This window comes from Chiloscyllium plagiosum, unplaced genomic scaffold, assembly GCF_037043375.1.
Source record: "Chiloscyllium plagiosum isolate Xiang-an unplaced genomic scaffold, Cpla_swu_hap1 HiC_scaffold_50, whole genome shotgun sequence".
Classification (NCBI taxonomy): Eukaryota; Metazoa; Chordata; class Chondrichthyes; order Orectolobiformes; family Hemiscylliidae; genus Chiloscyllium; species Chiloscyllium plagiosum.
The window spans coordinates 12774667-12785405 of record NW_028270188.1 but is presented as its reverse complement, the minus strand read 5'-3'; the positions used below and the strand labels follow the sequence as shown (position 1 = coordinate 12785405).

The 10739-nt window shown below is 41.2% G+C and overlaps 1 gene segment (V, D, J or C); it reads right to left on the bottom strand.

Annotated features, from left to right (window-relative positions):
* Positions 1 to 2759: 2759 nt before the first annotated feature.
* LOC148135244 (Ig heavy chain C region-like) lies at positions 2760 to 9624 on the bottom strand. The segment is given in 4 exon segments: positions 2760 to 3194; positions 3650 to 3958; positions 5916 to 6224; positions 9309 to 9624. Coding segments are annotated over 4 exon segments (1323 nt in total).
* Between the last annotated feature and the right edge of the window lie 1115 nt (positions 9625 to 10739).

The following is a 10739-nucleotide window of genomic DNA, read 5'->3' as shown; positions in this document are numbered from 1 at the left end:
GAAGAACAAGGTGATGAATGTGGAAGCAGTTGTCCAGATGTTGCTGTTATCATCCTCATAGTCTTCAATCCAAGTGCGAACTATTGAATCTATGAATATAAAGCCGCGAGAAAGCATTTAGATTCTTTATTGATCCAGATCGATCTATCTGCATCCAAGTCATGTAACTAGAGACCATTACATCTTCATAAAGAAGTCAGGTATTTCTCAAGTGTGATTCTTATCTGTATCGATTAGTGAATTATTGACTCTCAGCAAGAAATTACAAATACTAACTGCACATGTTCTTTCTTCGTTGTCCATGTCAGAACGTTTTAAATTATTTTTCTTTTCATCTATTATTTAAGGATATTATTATTTGAGGAATGCTTATTACGAATGATGATTTTAATTAAATCATTATATTTTAAATATAGGCTGTGACAGCACTTAAGTTGAAAATTGTGGCCATGACTGAATAAAAGTTCAAATGTGATTCTCATCTTTATGTATTGGTGACCAATTGCTTGGTAAATCGTGAATATAAGTGACATCACAGCCAGGACATTGCTTCATATTTTTGTTTGTAGGATCTGTATATTTAGGAATCAGTTTTTGTACATGTGTCCCTTAATTTATTTGATCTACTGCTTGGTGTGTTTGGTTTTCCTTTAATGTTTGCGAATGTGGTTTTGAGAGTCTCTTACTTCACTCTTGCCCATGTTGGAGTCTGTGCATGGATAAACATATTCCTGTTCCTTTACCGCTGGTGTGCTCATGTGTTTGTGCACCTAAACTTTGGTCTTTTCACATTGTGTAAGCATCATCATGCTAATATGCCACTTCGTTGTTGCCTATGCTTATCTTGTAATGTCTTTGTGAGTATTCACTTTTCATTAGTGCTATCTAAAGTGTGTGCTTATGTGTCTGTTTCAGATCCTACCTAAACTAGGTTATTTTCATGTTTATGCTTAATAAATGTTAGCATGCAATGTTATGTTTTGATGGATGTTTATATTTATATGATGATGATTGCTTGTGTGGCAATCTTTCCCAAACCATCTCCTGATAAGCTTGTTTGTGCTACTGTTTGTTGATACTTGCTGATCCTTGTGCCCATTATCCTTATTTAATACACGCCCCTCTATTTGTTGATCTATGCACTAGTGTGTCTGCATGTGAGACTCTGAATTTGTGTGTACGTGTGATATGGTATACATGCTGATCAACGTGGTTTAAAAATAATTAAGATGCCTCTGTCATCGTATGTTTGTGATTCTGAAAATGGGGAAATAATATTTATCTCTGTGCACTTACGTGCCTTTGTGAGTCGACATGTGGGAGGACATTTTTCGGAATTTGTATCTGTAGTTCATGTGTGTATGTCTGTATGCATTGTGCTGTATGAATGTATATGTATTCATGCCCATTTGTGTGTTAACGTGTGTCTATGTTTCTCATGGTTATGTGTGAGTACTCCTGTTCATTTGTGCAAATGATTTTCTTTCGGTGTATGTGAGTTTTTGTATGAGCTTAGGTGAGTGTTCAAGTACCACTTTCATGTGTGGCTTTGTGCGAGTAGGCGTGTGTGACGCCTTATCTCTATGCACATTTGAGTGTGCACATAAATATGTGTCTTTAGGTGAGAGCCAGTATATGTGTCATTACGTGTGAATTTGCGATCATCTCTCTGTATCTGCTCTGATACCAGACTGCAATTTTTATTATTCTAATTTATTGTTCTAATTTTACTGGATTGCCCATAATTAGATTTGACCTTGGTGTTGTAGGAAACATTTCCAAACGTCGTGGAGAGACAAGTGTTTTATGAGCAACTCTTCTGTTGCAGTGATAGAACTTCCATCTCTGAGAGAAAAGGCGTGAGTTCAAATCCCCACTGATAACATTTCTGAATATGTTTATTAGAAAATGTCTACTTGTATTCTGTATGTGAAACAAAATCATATCAGGTATTTGAATACCAGAATTGATCGCAGTATGGAATTCAAACTGGGACGATGCAAACACCAGTTTTGGATTGTGGGAATCAATGTTAATCATTTGTTGACAGAGCCAAGCGTATCCAACATGCTTCAAAGGTATTATTTTTCATGGAAATGTTAAATTTTTGGACAGTAAGCAAGAAGCGGACTGTTCCTGTTAGTAACTGGGTTACATTACAGAGGACATCTACCATGAAAACTCTGCACAGGGAGCAAGAGGACAGACCATTCATAGTTCCCCTCCCCTCTGCTCCACGACAAATTATCTGTTGATTGTCTTTGGTGTGAAAGTGAAGATACATTCTGTCAACTCATGCGCTGGCGCAAGATCCCAGAAACAAAGGTTACATTCAAACTGTTCTGCACTATTTACGATTGGTATGTTCCAATCGAATTTAATTTTAAAGTGTCTTAAATTTACATTTCCAATTGGTGCAATGTGGCAGTTTAAAACTGACATGAATTTTGTAAGAATGCCCAATCGGGGGAATCAAGAACACTAAGTTCAAAACTCGTGCTCTACCCTTGACATAAAATGGACTTTGTCAGATTTTGTTAAGAGGGATTTAGGATGGATAAGGTACTTGGCGGAATCCTGCAATGAGAGAGCTTTAGTCTGTCTCTGACCCAGGGTGTATCTGAACAGAGAACATTAACTGCACAAGACACTCGTCCTAGATCTGTTAATAATCCACTTTAACTACACAGATGGAATGTAAGTCAGAGTGGGAAACAACTAATTCAGTATTTAACTCACAACTGGAGGGGAAAGAAACGCTTCATTGCTTCTGTTGAATTATTAAATGCAACTTTGAGATTTTTATTAACATGAATTAACAATGTCCATCAGTGCAAGTGAAATGTTTACGAAACTCGGTTTACCGCTGGATTTATCGACTGTTCTGTTGATGATCTTCAATGGAATCGCTTCATGTCCCACCACACAGGAGTAAGAAGCACCGCTGGCCCACTCCTCCGCTGGAATGGATAACAGGCTGTACATGAAGAAGGAGATCTTGTCATTCTCCGCCATCACCTCGGTGTTCTTGTAGTTACTGGGATTCACCGGCTTGTCATTGTTTGTCCACTTGACGAAGATCTCTCGGGGGAAGAAACCTCTCACTAAACAAGTGAGGGAGAGACACCTCTGAGCGGAGATTTCTTCTGTTGGTGGAAGGAGGACCGACACTGATGGCTCCAGCGGATTAATCACTGCAGAATATTTGAGACAAATATAAATCAACCAAAAACATCCTGAATCAATATCACAATTTCACTAAATATTAAAATAGCAATGTTCAATTTGGGATTTATTCACTTTTGTTTTCTAAAGGAGCAGTATGGTACACATTCTGTTCATTAAAAATAAATAAATTTTAATGTGAAAGTTGCCTCCATGTTTCCAGCCCACAACAAGGGCATTCTGTCCAATTGTCATTGCTGATGGTGACGTCACAACCCAGGCTTCTTCCCACCTTATCTGACTCAATCAGAATACAATATCCTTTGGTCCATCTTTTTCTTAATCAGCTACTTAGCTCTCCTGCCTTCAGATGCATCAATAATGCTCCCAACGGTGTTTGTTCATTACCAATCAAAGCCTGCCATTGATGTAACTGGATCAGGATTACATATGGGATGCTTTGTGTTTTAATCTCACCTCTCACCTTTCTCCTTGTGGAAGGAGTCTCTCAGCGGAGTCTGTAGATTCTGATGATACACTACACATTCAAAAGTAACGCCACTCAGCCAGGCTTCAGTCGAAATGTCTAATTTGCTGATCACGCTGTCGGGATTCTGTCCAGGCTGCTCAGCAATCTCTGATTTCAGAGGCTTCTTTTCTTGTTTCCAGGTCACGTTGACTCCAGAAGGAAGATTGGGCACAACGCAGGTTAACGTCACCGTCGCCTCCAGTAAGACTTGCTCTACTGGCGGTGGGAGGATTTTAACGGTGTTGGTATGGCACTCGGTATCTTCTATGAAACAAAAATCAAAGTCAATGAAAAATGCCTCTTTCTGATACAAACAGCCAATCTTCAGATTACTTCTTCACAGTGTGAAGACACCACCTTCAAATTGGCAACTCCAACCATTGCTGAAATGATGCTTACTATTGTTGATGTATTTTGATCTGTGAAAGCATTTGTGATTACCTATGACATACCCTGTGTAATTATTCCGAAAGAACACTGGATTTGTAACAAGTGAAACCTGCGAAAGAAGTAAAATAATCGAAGATACCATCATGTAACTCATGGAATTACCTTTCTTTCAGAGTTTGTCTCTCACTTAAGACCATCTATTGATACTTGTGACAAGAGTAATCTGAATATAATGAGTTAATTTCCATGTTCATAACCCTGTGCTGGTCACACAGACTGCCAAATCACATCCCAAATTTTGGACAAATTATAATAAATAATAATTATTCTCTTTGCAGAGTTCTGAAGTGTTACAGGAGTGGTGAACAGGCATGGAAATTCTGTTCATTATATTTAACGTGATCAAAGATACTTTGCGTTATTGGTGTGATGTCATTCTCTAATTTATGTCATTGTTCCTCGTGGGCTGTGTTTGGAGTAGATCTGAAAACAAGACATTGAGCACAGCATTGGATATCGGAAAGGACACCCATCTCCTTAAGTCTTTCCCTCCATTCAGTTAGTTCATAACTGGTCTGTACTTTCACTTTATTTACCAAGCTGCATTTTTAAAAATTTCTTCGTAGAGCAGGGGAGAAAAACACAAACAAAAGCGTCTTAACTTAATCTACAAACGCGATGGAAATGTGCACTAATTTTATAGACATCCACTACTCACTGTGTAAACATCGCCACCCCAAACCAAGCTAAATCAGCCTGTCTCGTGTTCCTAGTTCATTCATTCCTATTGTAGCATTCTTACCAGAATGTATTCTCCTGCCACATCCACTAATTACAGAGAGCATCTTAAAGAAGCTCAGTGAGATCACGTTTACCCCAGTTCATAAAATGTGATACACACTTGGTCTGTGGTCTGATCCCATAAATGAAGTTAAAGAGCTCAGTACCAGATAAAAATCGATGTCGTACAATGTCCAAGGCCAACAGGTCATTCCTGAGCAGGGAATGAAGCATTGAACGCATTTTGATTTATTTTCAAGTAAGAGTCACTGCATATTTTAACCACGTCATTTTGAGACCACAACATCATAAGATAGAGGATCAGAATAAGGCTGTTCGGCCAATCCAGAGTTTAGATCAGAATGGTGCTGGAAAAGCACAGCAGGTCAGGCAGCATCCGACGAGCAGGAAAATCGACGTTTCGGGCTAAAGCCATTCTACTGTCTTCTCCCCGTACTAAACAAGAGCCGATCTATCTCTGGCTTGAATACACACAATGGTCTTGCCTCCAAAGCCCTCTGCAGCAACAAGTTCCACAGACTCATCACCCTCTGGCTGAAGAAATTCCTCCCCATCTCAGTTCTAAACGGTGCCCCTTTGACCCTGAGACTGTGCCCTGAGGTCCTAGTCTTGCCTACCAGTTAAAACATCTATTCCACGTTCACTCGACCTCAGTCTCTCAGTATTTTCTATGTTTCAATCAGATATCTCTCCAATATCCCCCCTCCACCCCAAAGTTATCCTTGAAGCGGCTACCAGGCAATGATTCAGCACTCTGAATGCCTCTCCCAGCATGGTCAGGCAACAAATTATTTAACAAAGCTCACTGTCTATATATCTGTCTTCAACAGTGAGGAAACATGCTTTTCTGACTTGCCAAAAGGTTGAATTATGAGCAATGCTACTGTAACACTCAAACTGAAATGAGAAACGTGGCATGTTGGGAAATGATAAGCTGTATTGTGCTGTTTACTGTGCCTGATAAATTAGTGTGTTTGATTCACAGCAGAGTTCAGAATAATTTGTAGCTCTCTCAGTATGTGTCTGTTACCCTGGAGTGCGGTGAAGTTTTTACTTTGAATGTTCTCTCCATGAGTGATCTGGCAGGTATAGACTGCGCTGTTGAACCATTCACCATAAGGGACCATCAGTCGACTCGTCACCGAGAAGTTCCCATTTGCCTCACACACGGGAGACGTGAAGAAGCCAGAATCCAAGGGTCGGCCATTTTTCCACCAACTCACGGAGATTGACTTCGGATGGAACTCGATGATTGAACAGACGACGGTTGCAAACTTGCTGCTTGCGATTTCTTCAATGGAGCTCACAGTTAGGAGAAGAGTCGGTGGGAGATCTGTACCTTTAGGAAACACATCGCATACATTATCTGACGAATTTCATAACAAATACAATCAGTTCTCATAAATCAAGGTTTCTTGTAGTTAATGGATACAAGAATCATAATTGCGCAGAGTGCTGGAGAAGCTGGGATCCACACAGAAAGATCAGCAGGATAATGTGAAAGGCTAAACTTAGAGGGCACAGCAAGGGAGTCAAGGAGGCATAGAAACTATAGGCCGGTAACATCAGAAGGGAGATAGCAACGTTGGATGGTATTCGTTTTCATGACAGAGTCTGATGAAGAAGGCAGACGAATTACCGGCAAGAATGAGGAAATGATGCGGTTGCTATCACGGAGACATATTGAGAGCCGGGCAGGAGTGACTACACAATATTCCAGGATTTATTGCCTTCAGGCGAGACAGGGAAAGATGGAAAAGGATGGGGGCGGTCGTGTGCGGTACAGAATGTTGCTTCTGTCGCAATTCTGACAAGAGTATTTTAGGCTGTAAAGAGAAATGAAATCATGGATACCTCCTCAAACAAAGGCAAATGCACAGTACTTCAAAACCAAAATACAGCAAACATAACTACTGGGAGAGCACGATAGACCTTACTATAGGTCCAAAAGACCAAGTGCAAATACATGGGCAAATTTCAGAGACGTGTAAATTAAATAGGGAAATGAGAAAAGAGGTTTTTAACTTCCTCAGCATAGGCTTGGATATTCATTTTGTCAAAAATCTAGAGGGAGCACAATTCTGAAAATGCCCCCAGGAGAATATTTGAACAAAGTATGTGTTTAATGCAGAGAATTTTAATCCAGACCTTGCAAGAGAGGGGTGAACCTGAACTTAACTTTAGGGAATGAAGTCGACCCATTGGGTAAAATATCAATGGTGGAGCACTTTGCAGACAGTGATCGTAAATCAGTTGGATTTCAGATTGTACTGCAAAGGAATAGAAATTGGCTCAAAGTTCTGAAAAGGGGAAGGACAATTTTAGTAAGATCAGGTAATGACTTGACCAGAGTGGACTGGAAGCTGACACTTATTGGTAAACCTGAGTCAGTGCAGTGTGGCACATTTAAGAAAGAGATAGGAAAATCACAAGGAGGACATTTCCCTGGAAGCCACTGTGTGGGACCAAGAATACAGCGGGCTCTGGGCACCAAAGGGCATGGAGGGGGAGATAAAGAGAAACAAGGGAGGCTTCCGGTCTATACTGAAATCTCAAAACAATAGAAACTAATATGGAGTATAGAATGTGCAAGGGGGAGTTTGAAAGACAAAGGAATTAGAAGAGCAAAAGGGACCATTAGAAAATAACAGCAGTCAAAATAAAGGAATATATTTTTTAAAGTTACAGGCTCATTCATAATAAAAGAATTATTCGGGAAACAGTAATGTCCATTAAGTGTTATTATTGGAGTGGAGCCGGAGGATTAGGTTGTGGTCAAAACGAATGTGTTGTGTCAGTGTTTCAGTGGGGACAGAAATCATGGAGGGGTGTTGTGATGTAGTTTTCAGAAATTAGAGCACGTGATGTGATGTTCTGTGTTGTCTTGCTGAATGAAAAGTGGTTATATTTCCAGGGCAGATGAAAAGTATACCAAGCGGTTGAACGATGCAAAGGATGAAATAGTTGGGTCGCTGACAATAATTTAGAATTCCTGTCTGGCCACAGCAGTTGTGCCAAGTGAGTGTAGATCAACCAACGTTGCACTGTTATGCAGGACGAAGGAAGCGATAAATAATGAAACCACCGATCTGTCAAGCTAGTCTCAGTGGTATGGAAACTATTGAGAAGTGAAATTAATCTTCATTTGGAAGATAAACCAACAATTTTCAGCACGGTTTTATTGAGAGGAAGTCATGTGTAACAATTTGATAGTAGTTTTCAGAGAGAAAAGTCGATGTCCAGATGATAGCAATAATCAGAGCCAATGGGATCCGAGTTAATTTGACAGATTGGATCTAGAACTGGCTGAGTGGTGGGAGCAGGGGTTAACAGTCAACGGGTGTCTGCGTGACTGGAAATCTATGTCTCCTGGTGTTCTGTCGGGATTGGTGTTGATTTCCTTGCTATTTCTCTTACACACCAATGATTGAGACGCAAATTTAGGAGGATTAACCAGTGAATTCACAGATAAAATGAAAACTGTCATGTTGTTAAGCCATGAGCATAATGGCTTTAGATTGCAGGAGGATATAAAAGGGTTGGTTGCATTTGAAGAGAAAAGTTGCAAATGGAAATTATTCTGGATAAATGTAAGGTGATGTAATTCGGCAGAAGAATCTGTGAGGTATGAAGTTTGGAATGGTGGAAGCCTGGAAAGGCCTGAGGATCTTTGGTGCATGAACCCACCGATCCCCTATAGTACTGTGTCGTCTGGATAAAGAGGCTAAGAAAGTGGGAGGATATTTGCTTTTATTAGCCTAGACATTGACAATGAAGAGTGATGAGATGATACTGGAAATTAATAAAACACTGGTTAGGCCATACTGAAGCGTTGTGTGCATGTTATCAAAGGAATGTGATTACACTGAAGGCAGTATTGATGAGATTTGCCAGGATCTTGCCTGCGTTGGAGGGTTTTAGTTATGAAACTAGATTAGATAGACATGAGTTTTCCTTGGAGCAGAGGAGAATTAGGGAGAAGATTATCATGATGTTTAGAATTATTTTAGGCATAGACAGGGTAGACTGGATGAAACCTTTCCCCTTGATGGAGAGATCAATGCCTCAGGGGCACATTGTGAAGGTAAGGCAAGGAGGTTCCAAGTGGATCTCAGGGGAAAACAAAATCGAACAGAGGGTGGTGTTAACCTGGAGCTCAGCACCTACAAGTCATGTAGAGACTGAGCCCCTCATAATAAGTATGAAGTATCCTTGCAAGGGCAAGTCACACAAGGCAATGGATCATGTGCTGGCACATGAGACTGGAATAGTTAGGTGGCTGTTATTGATAGGCATGAATTGGTTGGATCAAATGGCCTTTTTCCTGTGCTGTATAAGTTGATTCTGTGAAAACTGTTATAAATAATGTCTTATTCATGTTAATCACAGATGATCTGTTTATCTCAGTTCCCACAACACTTACCTGGACATGGCATTACTTTGCTCTTGTGTGACCCGCTGTGTTGAACCTCACAGTAGATTTTGCTGGGGCAATCTACCACTGACTTGGGCAGGGTTAACTGGCTGCTCAGGGTGTAGGTTCCCTTCTTGCTTCTCACTGATGGGTAAGTCTTCAATGCAGTCTTGATTAGCTCCCCTCCTTTCTTCCTGGTTACCTTGGTGACGTCGCCAAACAACCAAAGGTCACAGAACCGGTGTTTTCCTCCTGACAGGAGGAGACCAGGCCATAAGGCGTGAGGGGAGATGGTGTCTCTACAATAGAATGACCAATTGAGCATGTTAGTTTCTGTTAATTTGACCTTATCAGTTGCTCAAATGTATCCTCAGCTGTAAACGTTTTCCAGTATGCTCCCGCTGAAGTCTACAGCATAACTGGAGTTTATTTTTGTTTCCTACCAGTTGCTGATTATGATCATTGGTTCCCTCTTTAGAAACATGCCCTCGACCTTGACCATTACCACATAATTTAGGAAGAAGAACATCCTGATCCCACCCCAGTAACTGTTTGAAGATCTCACCAACTGACACTTTCACTGGATCGCTGTGAAGAGCAGAGACGTTTCACAAAATACAAACCAAGGAAATGCAGATTCATCGAAATTCTACAGTGTGTACAAACAGGCCATTTGGCCCAACAGGTCCACACCCACCCTCTGAAAAGTAACGCATCCAGACCTATTCCCCTACCCTATTATGATACAGTTAACCCTGACTAATGCAAGTAAACTCCCAATCACTGAACACAACATTTGCAAATCCCCCAGCTTGCACATCTTTGGACTGTGGGGGGAAACGCACACAGACATGGGGAAAAAGTGCCAACTCCACACACATAGTCACCCGAGGCTGGAATGGAACCGAGTCTCGAGCACTGTGAGGCAGCAGCGCTAACCACGGACCCAGGTGCCGCCTCACTAGGTACCGTGCTACTGGAAATACCCAACAGCTGGCAGTATCCCCGGAGAGAAATCAGTGTGAATCATAGAACATAGTACATTACAGCGCAGTACAGGCCCTTCGGCCCTCGATGTTGCGCTGCCCTGTCATACTAACCTGAAGCCCATCCCACCTACACTATTCCATGTTCGTGCATATGTTTGTCCAATGACAACTTAAATGTACTAAAACTTGGCGAAGTTGCAGGCTAGGCATTCCATACCCTTACTGCTCAATGAGTAAAGAAACTACCTCTGACATCTGTCTTATACCTATCTCCCTTCACTTTAAAGTTGTGTCCCCTCATGTTTGCCGTCCCCATACTTGGAAATCAGGTCCAGCGAGCCTTCCTCAGTTATCAATGCAAGGCAGAATGTTCTCTCTGGGAGGAAGGTCACTGCATCAACAGCACAGGCAGGAGCTGAGCACTGGGACGAGGGGGATGGCTGTCACGGCT